General features: G+C 44.2%; 1 protein-coding gene across 1 annotated transcript; it reads left to right on the forward strand.

Annotated features, from left to right (window-relative positions):
- The first annotated feature begins 7,311 nt into the window (after positions 1–7,311).
- On the forward strand, positions 7,312–13,236 carry mlana (melan-A). Its single transcript, XM_070871644.1, has 5 exons — positions 7,312–7,401; positions 7,719–7,816; positions 11,110–11,206; positions 11,422–11,538; positions 13,055–13,236. Exons 2-5 carry the CDS (start codon positions 7,743–7,745, stop codon positions 13,121–13,123), a joined length of 357 nt encoding a protein of 118 aa, XP_070727745.1. The 5' UTR covers positions 7,312–7,401; positions 7,719–7,742; the 3' UTR covers positions 13,124–13,236.
- Positions 13,237–13,614: the final 378 nt, after the last annotated feature.

The following is a 13,614-nucleotide window of genomic DNA, read 5'->3' on the forward strand; positions in this document are numbered from 1 at the left end:
GAGAGTAAAAGGATGAATACCAACGCATCGGCCCGCATCCAGAGATGGGCGCTCACATTGTCTGCATACAACTATGCCATCCGCCACAGGCCAGGCACAGAAAACTGCGCTGATGTTCTCAGTAGGCTGCCATTGCCCACCACGGGGGTGGAAATGGCGCAGCCCGCAGATCTAGCCATGGTTATGGAAGCATTTGAGAGTGAGCAATCACCCGTCACTGCCCGGCAGATCAAAACCTGGACAAGCCAGGGCCCCTTATTATCTCTAGTCAAAAGCTGTGTGCTTCACGGGAGCTGGTCCAGTGTCCTAGTTGAAATACAGGAAGAGATAAAGCCGTTCCAGCGCCGCAAAGATGAAATGTCTATCCAGGCAGACTGCCTTCTGTGGGGCAATCGAGTAGTGGTCCCCAAGAAGGGCAGAGACAACTTCATCAATGACTTCCATAGTACCCACCCAGGCATCGTAATGATGAAAGCGATAGCCAAATCCCACGTGTGGTGGCCTGGTATCGATGCAGAGTTAGATTCCTGCGTTCACGGATGTAATACATGCTCGCAGTTAAGCAATGTACCCAGGGAGGCGCCGCTAAAATTTATGGTCTTGGCCCTCCAAACCGTGGTCTAGGGTACACATCAACTATGCAGGCCCGTTCTTGGGTAAAATGTTCCTTGTGGTTGTCGACGCGTACTTCAAGTGGATTGAATGTGAGATAATGGCGGCTAGCACGTCCGCTGCTACCACTGAAAGCCTGTGGGCCACATTTGCCACACACGGCTTATCCGATGTCCTGGTGAGCGACAACAGACTCATGAGTTCAAAGAGTTCATGACCCGTAACGGGATTAAACATGTCACATCTGCCCCATTTAAACCAGCGTCCAATGGTCAGGCAGAGAGAGCAGTGCAAACCATCAAGCAAGGCTTGAAGAGGGTAACTGAAGACTCACTGCAGAAGCGATTATCCCGAGTCCTGCTTAGCTACCGTACGAGACCCCACACACTCACTGGGATCCTACCTGCTGAACTGCTCATGAAAAGAGCACTGAAGACAAGGCTCTTGTTAGTTCACCCTGATCTACATGAACAGGTAGAGAGCAGGCGGCTTCAACAAAGTGCATACCATGATAGCGCAAATGTGTCATGCAAGATTGGAGTCAATGATCCTACATTTGTATTAAATTATGAACAAGTCCCACGTGGCTTCCCGGCACTGTCGTGGCCAAAGAGCAGGGTGTTTTGGGTCAAACTTTCAAATGGACTCATTCACCGGAATCACTTGGACCAAATCAAATTCAGATTCATGGACTACCCTTAGCAACCCACCTTGGACCCTACCTTTTTTGATCCCCCAATATACACACCAGTGGCAACCGGCACCACGGTTGACCACAAAGCAGAACCCATCATCCACAGCGGCCCTGCAGGGCCCAACACACCAGGCAGCCCAGCAAGGCCAGCTGCACAGCAACCCAGCGAGGGCCCAACAAATGTTTCAACAATACCAGCGTTCACACCGAGACGATCAACCAGGGCAAGAAGGGCCCCAGATCGACTCACATTGTAAATAGTTACACTATTGACTTTAGGGAGGAAATGTTGTTTTATATATGTGGACTTGTATTTACTCTGTACAGCCACCAGAGGGCTCATCCCCCAGAGTCCCAAGGGATCCCATAATCCCTTGGGAGAACAGGTATTTAAGAAGGCTTCACAGGTTGGAGAGGCACTCTGGAGACCTGCAATAAAAGATTGTCACACTTTATTTTGAGCTCACAGTGTTCCGTCTGACTCTTTCTCCATACACAACACAGGATATGTGCCAAACCCTGCAGGAAGGTCCGCCGGACCCACATGTACCACCATTTGGATTCTGGTGGGTGGAATAGGACTACTTTCCTGGGTGGTTCCCTTCCTTCTGATACTTTTACGACTGAAGTTCGACAGCTGTACCAGCGAACCTTAAGTTGTGAGGGCAGGGTGGCAGGGGTACTATGGACTGTCTAGTTTGGCCATAACTGGAGAATGCTTATCAAGTTCGCCCAAACTGCATTGGTCGGAGGAATCTGACAAAGGTCGATGCCTGAGGCCTTTGCAAGATCCCAAGTAAAGACTCAACCCTCCCCATTTGAAGGGACTTCTGGAACTCTCAGTTTCAGACTTGAAGTCACCCTGGTATTGAATACATGGAAAAGCCTCAACACATGGAAACCATGGTCAATTCAGCCTCCCAACTTGGCTTCCGCTCTTGGGTTTTGTAGGGAGTGGCTGAAGGTGGGTCCACAGTGGTGGGGGGGGGGGGGGGAAAGAGAGACACAGATCTATAAATAGTGATCAGAGATCTACGACTGCCCTCACCAAAGTGGAAATCACCCACAGCATAGGTGACCTTGAGTGGGGTCGAGACCCCTGAGGGTGGTGCCCCCAAATGAGCTGGTGCAAACTGGAGACCGATGTCCCGGGGCTGGGTGGGTGACACCCAGAGGGACAATGGATGCCTCTAGTGAAGGACACACCAAAGTAGCTGGTGGCGCTTGCAGGAACCAGCCTGATTCTGGCACCAGTAGGCACAGACACCTCAGAACCAGCTGGTGCCAAAGGAGGACTCTTCCTCTTTATCCTAGGAGGCCTCAGTACAAGTTGGTACCGGGGCTTTGCCCGAGATTGTGGACAGGGATGGCAGGGACTGGTTGGCGAGTGGCCTTAAATAGCCCATCTCGTCCCACCATCGAGGCAACAACCGGAGCATCCCGCCATGAGACTTTCAAGTTCAGTCCCGAGGTGGACCACTGGCCAACATTGGTTGGAGACTACTGGACTAGGCCCTAGCCAGTGCCAGTACAGTTAACCCCGAGCGGTGCCGAACTGAACCTGGAGTTGGACCAGGGTTGGTGCTTGATGCCAATGTGGGTACATGAGGGCTGGATGTGAAGGTCCAGCCCAGGGGAGAAGGGAGAGGAGGGAGAGGGGCATGGGATATTTTTTTTAATTAACATAAATAGATGTCAGAATAAGTCTAGGCAGATCTGGTAGAGGGGACAGATCTGGCTGGATGGGAAAGAAATGGGCCAGAATAGAGAGAGTTGGTTTCACACCATCTCCAACATTGGCTGCACGTGTAGATGGATCTGCTATTGGCCATCAAATAAAAAATAAATTTAAAAATGTAGAGTTGGCACTGAGAAATGGATGGGACACAGAGTAAATGCATGAGGGCTATTTCAGTGTCGCTGCTGGGATTGATTTGATTTTGGTCAGGATGTGCTCTCTGTTGTGTGTGATCCAGCTGTCTTTGTGGTTTAGTTACTCACAACTTTCACTCGCCCTGACACCAACCATGTACCTGTGGCAGAAGAAGAAATTACACAAAGATCATTGGATTGCAACAAGGACAACTACAGGCATTATATAGCTCCCCTCATACAGTAAAGCACATAACCTGTAAAAATATTTATCCAATTCCTTTAAAAAGTGAACACCTGTCCAGGTCGAGCTGTGCGGTGTAGAATTTACCAATATCTCGCAAAGATTCCAGGTACCTTTCCCCTGCAGAGGAGAAGAATCCCTTTCTGGGCTTTTAAAATGAGTTTAAAGGGGCAGACGAAGCCTGCGGGGGATAAAAGGGGATGCATTCATGGAGACCCCCCCCCCCCCAGTGTTTGGACTCATAGGAAAGAGGATTCAAAATGGACCTAAATTACAGAAGCTTGAGATCCCCTAAACATCTGTGGGAAGGAGCATATCAATTTTAAGATTCTACAACATTTTGGCTGCGAAAAAGAGTTATCAAATACAGGAGGTGGAGGTGGGGCTAACCTCTGAAGCAAATTCGTGTATTAAGGCTGTCTGGGGGGAACTATTCACCCCCTAAGAGATAATCGAATTACCCAATCAAGGACAATGGAAATCATGGTCAGGAAACTGGACAATCCTAAAACAATGCAAAACCAGTGATAGCACATTCTCACACCCTAATCAAGTTACTGCTGACAAAGGAGACATTTGAAAATCAATGGACAGAACAGTTTAAACAGAGCCCAAGAGATTTGATAGGAGATAAAGAAGCCTTTTTTGGGGGGGATATATCTATCCCCCAGTTTTACAAGCAGAAACTAACAGAACACAGACTGGAACTCGCACAGACTCGAACAAGGACACAGACTGGAACACAGACACAGACACAAGCAGCCTGCTTCCTCTACAGTGAAGAAATGGGATAGTGAAGGAAACTACCAGAACTGATCAGGAACTGACCGAGCACGAGGCCCACGAAACGGAAGGTTGTCAGCAACCAAATTGACAACCACTCTACAATCTACTTCTGAACGACCCAACGGGGAGAAGTTACCAAAAGGGACTAACTAAAACTATTCCTAACCAAAGAAAGTGGGTACTTACCCCATACATCCAAAACGCAACTTAGCGCATCAACGGACGCACCCCAACCGAAGACTACGCAGTCCGAAGTCCTCTCCTCCGTCCGGGGTACGGCTCGCCTAGAAGGCCAAGTGCAGTGAACCTCGAAACCACGATTCACCGGCAACTGTCGAAAGGGATTGGTGAGCATAGCCCCTGAACCCTCAGAGCTATAACTTAGTTAGTTAGGGGAATTGGGAGGGGGAGGCTGGGTTAACTTGTGTAAATGTATCTGCATTCTCCTCTTTACCCCATTTAGAGTTTGAGCTGTATTCTTTTCCCCACAGGCTGTAATTTGACATTTTATTCAATGTGTTATACCCCTCAGTGTGTTATTAAAGGTTTAAAGGTGTGCCTTTTACTTCTTTTTAAACACAATAAAGTCATACCTGCTTCCTACCTTGAAACTGATTGTCTGTCCAAGTCTGTCACAGTCCCTTCATAATTCCAGTGTCTAGAACCAAGGGTGTGGGAGCGATTCGGAACCACTCATATAAGGTCAGAAGGGAAAGCTGACCCACTGCAAACCACCCCTTACAGCGGGTAGGTACCAAGCTTGGTCAACGCAGCTCCAAACAACAACTTTTATTTATGTAGCACCTTTAACGTAGTAAAACATTCCAAACAAGAAGAAATTACGTCAGATGATCAAAAGTTTGGTCAAAGAGGTAGGTTTTAAGGAACGTCTTAAAAGGAGGAGAGGTAGAGAGGCAGAGATATAGGAAGGGAGTTCCAGTGCTTAGGGCCCAAGCAGCTGAAAGCACGGCCCCCAGTGGTTGAGCAGTTATAATCAGGAATGCTCAAGAGGGCAGAATTACTGCTTTGCAGAATTACAGCATTATTGCCCAAGAGGAGCATTCTAGCCCTAAGTGTCCACTTGGGGGTCCCAGTAAATATCAATAACCACACTCCAGGTCTCGGCCTACCTATGGGTAAGTCACAGGCAATTTGGCAGTGACAAGTGAAACACTCGACCCCACTGTGCTTCAATGTTACTGGATCTGTTCAAATGTTCACAGTAAAATCCGCTCGATCTGCCTACTGGAACCAATGATAACTGCAGCTGAGTGACTGTTCCAGCCCATTCCCCATCTACTGCTACTCCATTGGATTGCCCAGCTGTGCCCAGTGCAAGATTTTCAACTGATCCCACCGAATCCTTGCCATTCTCCATCTCCTCTTACAATCTTGCCTTTCAAATATCCGAATTAAATGATTTCACAGTTTCTGTCTCAATAGCCACTTGTTCTAATGCCCCTCATGGAAAACATTTATTCAATCCCCCCTGCCCTACATTTGAGTCTTAACCCTGATCTCTCAGTATTGCCGAGTACTTTGGGGAGCTGATTATTGGTAAATATCTGCCTGGAATTTCAGAATGGGGCCCAGAAAACATTGATAACTACTGCTCACCCTCCAGACTATCCCGAACAAAGCTATGGGAGATCTACCAATGAAAAGTAGTTGTCTATATTTACAGAGCAGGGAGTGAGCACCAAACTAAAAAGACTGAGAGTGGTCAGTGAGAAGTGGAGAGCAGGGTTCAGTAACCAGGCTCCAAGTCCCAGACTGCCAAAAGGAATGCCATGGAAGATCATCCAATAACAAAATGAACTATTCCACCCTGATAAACTGTTCACATTGCTCGTTATAACTTTCACTAATGATATGAGATAAGCAGGTTGAGATAAACCTTTCAAAGTTCACGGCCTTCTGGCTAATCTGCTGGTTCGTGATTTTTTCATTATTTGTGTTTTCTTCAGAAAGCAAAGCTGTTCCAATCTTCAAACCGACCACATTCACTCCTAGACTGGTCAGCCAGTTAGTCTCAGTCCATGTAGCTCCCTTTCCTTTACTTAAACTGGTTGTCAAGCCTCTGCCTCAAATTGATCCTATTTATAAACCCAACGTGATGTCTGCTCTCATTGTGATGCACAACATGAGGCTCAGGCTTGCCCTGTGATGTCACAATAATACCCGTCCAGTTAAAGGGGCCTCACCTTGAAACCATATTTGGTAAAAAAACCTTTAGGCATCATTTAGGTTACAATGACTTGTTTTGCTAGACCATGGCTGACCTGTATGTTAACTCCCTTTACCTGCCATAGTTCCACATTCCTTAATACTCTACCTTACCAACTCTTTGATCATCTTAAACGCCTCAATTATAATCAGTTTAATATGCTATATTCGAGGGAATACACGCCTGGTGTATGCAACCTCTCCTCATAATTTAACCCGATGGAAGTCTACATAGGTAACTTTCCATAGACACACCCTTGTCCATCTTAGTGACCTCCTCTAAAAAGTTATTAGATTAGTCAGATGTGGCCGACCCTTCACAAATCCATGCTGACTCATTGACCATCTAATGGCACAGGAGGTCTACATTTACAGAATAGGGCTGGAAGGAGCCAGTCAGTGAGGGTCAACAGTGAGGGTCCAGAGAGTGGTGCCCAGTATCCATCAGTAAGCAGGCTCCACCCCCAGAATACCTGTCAGCAATGCCATGGAAGATCTACCAATAACAGGGACGGGGTGGGGTGAAGCCCATCATCAGGAATTGTGATCGATAATTTATGCATGAAGGATGTGAATCTGTTTCAATAACTCTGAAATGGAACCTTGTGCCTCTTTAGAGCAGGCAAGTAGCAATGAAGAAAGTCACATGCTGGAAAAAGCAACAAGGAGATACTGTTTGGACTCAGAACTGAATTTTAGACTTATGCCTATCTGCTGTTATTAAAACAGGCAGCAGATTGAATTGCAAGAAGCTGCTGATGATTTTTCTTAAATTTTTTGCATACTGGTTTGCTGCTTATTCATGCCAAGAAATGTCTGGTGGTCAGGGCTTGGTCCCATGATGGTCATGAGGACTCCGCGTGGAGGAGGAGGGGGAGAAAAAACAAGGAATGGTATGTCTAATACCATTAATACTCAGTCCTGGAATCGGCAGTTTGTCAAACCTCAGCACCAGTTTCCAGCACGGGTAAGTTGCTGGTGCTCATTACCGGTGCAATCGAATTAGTTTGTGTTTGACTTTAGTTTTTAATTTAATTTAGTTTTAATTCAATCGAATAACTTAAATGTACGAGATTTGTTCAGCATTTAATGATGTGATTGCAGTTGTTATCCAAATTTAATATTTCACATGATTAAAACTACATTTTTACTGTGTACTGTGGTAGTGTGTTCAATTGTGAATTAAATGGTGGAATGATTTGATTTCCAAACTAATTCAATGTTTTAGATGAAATATATGTTTAGAAATCTATGTGCTCATGCTTGTATTTTCTTATTTCTTAGACTAACTGACACTAAAGCTCAGAAATGCCAAAAGACGGCAACATTCTGCAAGGGGTTTTTGGGCCTAGGAGAGGTGGACCTTACCTCAAATCGGAAGAGTAAGTTTGACCATCACTTTGTTGGAAATGCAGGCATATTGACCACCTCCTCTCCTTCACTGTAGCGTTAATTGTGAGCTAACTTCATACTAATGGCCACAACCATTGGCATCAACTGCTGACAGTCTTTAACCTCCGCTAAATTGGGTTACGCATTACATTCGTTTGTTGCCTCAATTAAAATCTGATTATGCTTATTGGTATGTCGCAGTATGAATGAGCTGTAAAAGCTCTCTGCTGTGAAAAGCAGGTTTACTGTAGCATGTTAATATCAATTTATTTATTTGTTGGCCGATTATTGTTTAAAGCTCCGACCTGATTAAAAATGCATCTAGTTTCTGCTATTGCTGGATGGAATTAAACATCTTTGCTGGATTTATGGAAAGGAGGTTGCAAGCAGAGTGCTCCTGTTATAAAGTACCTTCTTGCAGCCATCCGTGCAGAACTGAAATGGTAAATGTGAGATCTTGAGCTGATCGTGCTGAGTAAATTTAAATGTGTTTCTATTGAATTATAAGCAATAATTTGTTGTACAGGTTGAATCTCCCTTATCCGGAACCCTCGGAACCTGGCCTGTTCCGGATAAGGAATTTTTCTGGACGAGATGAGGTCACGTTAAATTGGATAGTGCAGGAAAGGGATATCGGGGCTGGTTGGCTTGGGGCTGGATGTGCGGCAGAGAGATCATGGGGGGGGGGGGCGGATCCGGGGTCAGGCCAGCAATTGCGGGAGTCAGCAGCGAGGAAGGGTTTCAATTTGTTCATGTCGGAGTTCTGTGCGTGCGCCACCCAGTGTCCGGGAATGGTTCTGGACAAGGGGTGGTTCCGGACAAGGGAGGTTTCAACCTGTAGCTCTATAACTTACTGATAAAGAAAACTTGTATTTAGAATTGACAGAGACTCTATTAAAAGGGTATATTTAAGGGGGAGAGAGATATGTATGAGGGAGAAAGGAATAGAAGGATATGTTGATCGGGTGAGATGAAGTAAGCTGGGATTAGGGTCACGTGGAGCATAAACACCGGCATTGATTTGTTGGGCCGAATGACCCGTTTCTGTGCTGTAACTACTGGGGCGTAAATTGTGGCCTCTCCGGGTGTGTACGATGTGAGCACACAAGAGGCCTTGCAAATGCTGGTTCTTGGCGTGCAATGCACATGCACAGCAAATGTCCTCAAGTTTTGGGCCATTTTGTAATTCTATGAAAAAAGTGTGAGAACCAAAGATGAAAGATTTGAGTTTCCGGTGTGGAGGCTGAAGTATGAATTGGAAAGTAGCTACCGTCATGGAATCTTGACCTTTATTGTAAAGGGGATGGAGTATAAAAAAGCAGGGAATTCTTGCTACAGCTATACAAGGTATTGGCGAGTCCACACCTGGAATACTGCGTGCAGTTTTGGTTTCCATATTTACAAAAGGATATACTTGCGTTGCAGGCATTTCAGAGAACATTCACAAGGTTAGTTCCGGAGATGATGGGGTTGACTTATGAGGAAAAGTTGAGTAGGTTGGGCCTCTACTCATTGGAATTCAGAGGAATGAGAGGTGATCTTATCGAAACGTATAAGATTATGAGGGGGCTTGACAAGGTGGCTGCAGAGAGGATGTTTCCACTGATGGGGGAGACTAGAACTAGAGGGCATGATCTTAGAATAAGGGGTCACCCATTTAAAACTGAGATGAGGAGAAATTTTGTCTCTCAGAGGGTTGTAAATCTGTGAAATTCACTGCCTCAGAGAGCTGTGGAAGCTGGGACATTGAATAAATTTAAGACAGAAATAGATAGTTTCTTAAACGATAAGAGGATAAGGGGTTATGGGGAGCGGGCAGGGAAGTGGAGCCGAGTCCATGATCAGATCAGCCATGATCTTATTAAATGGCAGAGCAGGCTCGAGGGGCTGTATGGCCTTCTCCTGCTCCTATTTCTTATATTCTTATGTAAGTAATGCCATCCTAAGGCAAGTGTGATTGTTTTTTCTTTTGTGATTTATGTTGTGGTGGCGTGGGCTATGTATTGGGAATGTTTTTGTTGCTTTTTTTTCTCACCTGACATCTTTCAGAGCGCTCCCAGGCCAGTTCTTTAAAAAGAAAAACTTGGATTTATATAACGCCTTTCTCGACCACCAGATGTCTCAAAGTGCTTTACTGCCAATTAAGTACTTTTGGAGTGCAGTCATTGTTGTAATGTGGGAAACACGGCAGCCAATTTGCGCACAAGCAAGCTCCCACAAACAATGTGATAATGACCAGATAATCTGTTTTTTTTAATGATGTTGAATGAGATAAATATTGGCCAGGACATCGGGGATAACTCCCCTGCTCCTCTTCGAAATAGTGCCATGGGATCTTTTACATCCGCTTGAGAGCAGACGGGGCCTCGGTTTAACGTCTCATCCGAAAGACGGCACCTCCGACAGTGCAGTGCTCCCTCAATGCAGTGCTCGGGACATTCCTATGCTAACGCCTTAAGAGAGTGGACAATGCCTCCCTTAGAGCTACACTCCAGACTCAGGGTCCAGCTGCCAAATTTTGATGGCTGAGGTGTAAACTGTTCCCAGGCGCAAACTTTACCGCCCCACCACCATTACCACCCTGAAATCATCAAAGCTGAATATACAGCCCATTGTTTTGTGTTAGTGAATTCATGGCCAGCATGAGAGAATTCTGTCAATGAAAGTCTTGGGTCATGTTTTGATATTTTGGCCTTGGAGGGGTGCAGCGCAAATTCACCAGAATGTTACCGGGGCTAAAAGGGTTAAATTATGAGGACAGTTTGCATAGACTAGACTTGTATTCACTTGAATATTGAAGATTAAGGGGTGAGCTAAATGAAGTGTTCAAGAGGATTAAAGTATTTGATAGGGAGAGTCCAGAACAAGGGGGCAGGACCATTCAGGGGTGATGTCAGAAAGGTCTTCTTCACAAAAAGGGTAGCGGAAATCTGGAACTTTCTCTCCCAAAAAGCTAGAGGTTGGGGGTCAATTGAACATTTCAAAACTGAGATTGAAATTTTTGTGAGGCAAGGGCATCAAGGGTTACAGAACCAAGGTGAATGGATGGAGGCAAGATGGAGCCATGATTTAATTCAGCTCGAGGGACTGACTGTTCCTCTGTCAAGGAGCCTGGAAGTGGTCAAAACTGATCAAGACAGAAAAGCTCTTCCTAATAATTATTGATGAGGGATCCACTTTTTGGAATGCAATAAATGAGCAATTTGCATTTTGTATCATACAGAAGGTAGATAAACTTTAAAAGAGATATATATTTGCCACTTACCTTTAATTTCTTTTTCAGGGTTATTGGCATTGCTCTTCTGGTTATAATCCTTGTGGTTTTATTGATAATAGGATGCTGGTACTACAAAAAACATAATGGATACTTGATACTCCAGGTAATTAAAAAAAACACGACTTTGCAGTCAAGGTAACTAACCAGTTTTATCAAAAAAATACTATTTTTATTCGCAATAAATACCCCATTAAATGGGGCAAGTTTAAAAACCACACCCGAGTTGGTGCTAGTCATCACATCGTCCATTTGAGTGAAGTTGCATGGATTGGCATTTTAATACTTTAGGTGTGCTCAGTGATACACTTCTAATTTCAGAGCCGACACTCACCTATTGCTGCCATTGGCTCTCTGATGCCATCACGTCATCATGGCGAAGAAGGAACACCTTTGGAGACCAAAGTGTCTCTGAATGATTACACTAACTCAAATCTGGTAAGATTGTACCTTTTTTCCAAACTTATCTAATGGATGCGTTTATATTTCTCAGACTTAGAAATGTGCACTAAGTGGCTTATAATTTGGAATTTCTTGGAAGATTGCCGATGAATCAGTGTGCCCAAACGAGAAGATGGAATTGTATCCACTGGTGTTAAGGTGCAATAGAGCAATCTGTAGAGTGTCTTCTAAGCACTCTCGACAACAAGATCAAAAGAAATATCCGCTCTTACCAAGTGGGCTCTTTAAAGTCAAAAATAGGCAGAAATGTTAATGATTTTTGATACACAATGTCATAGCACTGACTGGTCTCAGTCGCAGCAGAGTATAATGCAAAGCTGGCAAGACCAGAGTTATACTGTGAGCTGCACCTCTCTGTGATTTGCATTCTGCCCAAAACTATTTGTTGGCAGAGTACTTTCTCAAAACATTGAAGACTAAACTTATAAAGAGCCCAGGAAATCCAATAGTCCAGCTCTGACACTTTCAAAACCGACACCACACTGGATTTATATTCCGTCCATTGTGAAGTTGCCTCCTGCAAAATCTCATATCATACAGTTTTTTTTTTATAGCATGCTGCGGAGTCATAACAGGACCCATTAATTAGATTGCTCATTTCATGTTAATGCACAGCCAAAGCCATTTTCCATAAGTAGTATAACTACAGGCTAACTCTTTGTAAATGTTCATGTAGTTTTTAATAACTGGCAATTTGAGTATAGGATCAGGGAGGTCTTACTGCAGTTGTACAGGGCCTTGGTGAGGCCACACCTGGAATATTGTATTCAGTTTTGGTCTCCGAATCTGAGGAAGGACATTCTTGCTATTGAGGGAGTGCAGCAAAGGTTCACCAGATTGATTCCCGGGATGGCAGGACTGACAGATGAGGAGAGACTGGATCGACTGGGCCTGTAGTCATGGAGTTTAGATGAATGAGAGGGGATCTCATAGAAACATAAGATTCTGACAGGACTGGACAGGTTAGATGCAGGAAGAATGTTCCCGATGTTGGGAAAGTCCAGAACCAGGGGTCACATTCTAAGGATAAGATGTAAGTCATTTAGGACCGAGATGAGGAGAAACTTCTTCACTCAGTTGTTAGTCTCTGAAATTGCCTACCGCAGAGTTGTTGTTGATGCCAGTTCATTGGATATATTCAAGAGGGAGTTAGATATGGCCCTTACGGCTAAAGGGATCAAGGGGTATGGCGAGAAAGCAGGAAAGGGGTACTGAGGTGAATGATCAGCCATGATCTTATTGAATGGTGGTGCGGGCTATAAGAGCCAAATGGCCTACTCCTGCACCTATTTTCTATGTTTCTATGTAATGATCAACTTGCTTGGTATTACTATGCGACTGCATAACTGTGAAAATCAAAATTAGGGGAAAAAATGGTAATAAATATGTTATGTATGGTTTACAATATTAAACCATTCCTGAATTTCTGCACCTTTTAGATTAACCATGCATATTAGCCTAAAGAAAACTAACATTTTTTTTCTCTTAACAGTTTCCAAATGCTCCTCCCACATATGAGAAAATTGCTTCAGAACAATTGCCACCAGCATATTCTCCTTAAATTGTCAATGCACATTAATCCAGCACTTCTGATGAATCTTTCTCATCTCAGACTTGGTTATAAAAAAATGTAATCTTTGTATTCTATATATATTAGTTCCTCACATACTGATGTTATGTTTGTGTGTGCTGAAATAAACCAATATAAGTAACAATGATGTGTGCACTAAATCTAGGATTACATTTTGCAGTGAAGGCTCTTCAAAATATTTCACCAGAAAAAAAGGATAAGGCTGATATTTGTGGAAATGTTTGATTATTAGTAAATAACCGAATTAAACTGCACAGGACCGGTGACATATTATACATGGTAGTCATACAACATTGTGAATTACAACCAGTGTAGACAACCATGGCTTTGTTTAACAAGGTAGAAAGTAAGCACAATGTTGTGTTTACACAACCGGGATTTGATTTTGGGTAACAGATCAGCAATAAAGAAATTTTTGTATTACTTTTCCTGCTGCTCCAATTAAAAAGATGGACAACCAA

This window comes from Pristiophorus japonicus, chromosome 1 (assembly GCF_044704955.1).
Source record: "Pristiophorus japonicus isolate sPriJap1 chromosome 1, sPriJap1.hap1, whole genome shotgun sequence".
NCBI lineage: Eukaryota > Metazoa > Chordata > Chondrichthyes > Pristiophoridae > Pristiophorus > Pristiophorus japonicus.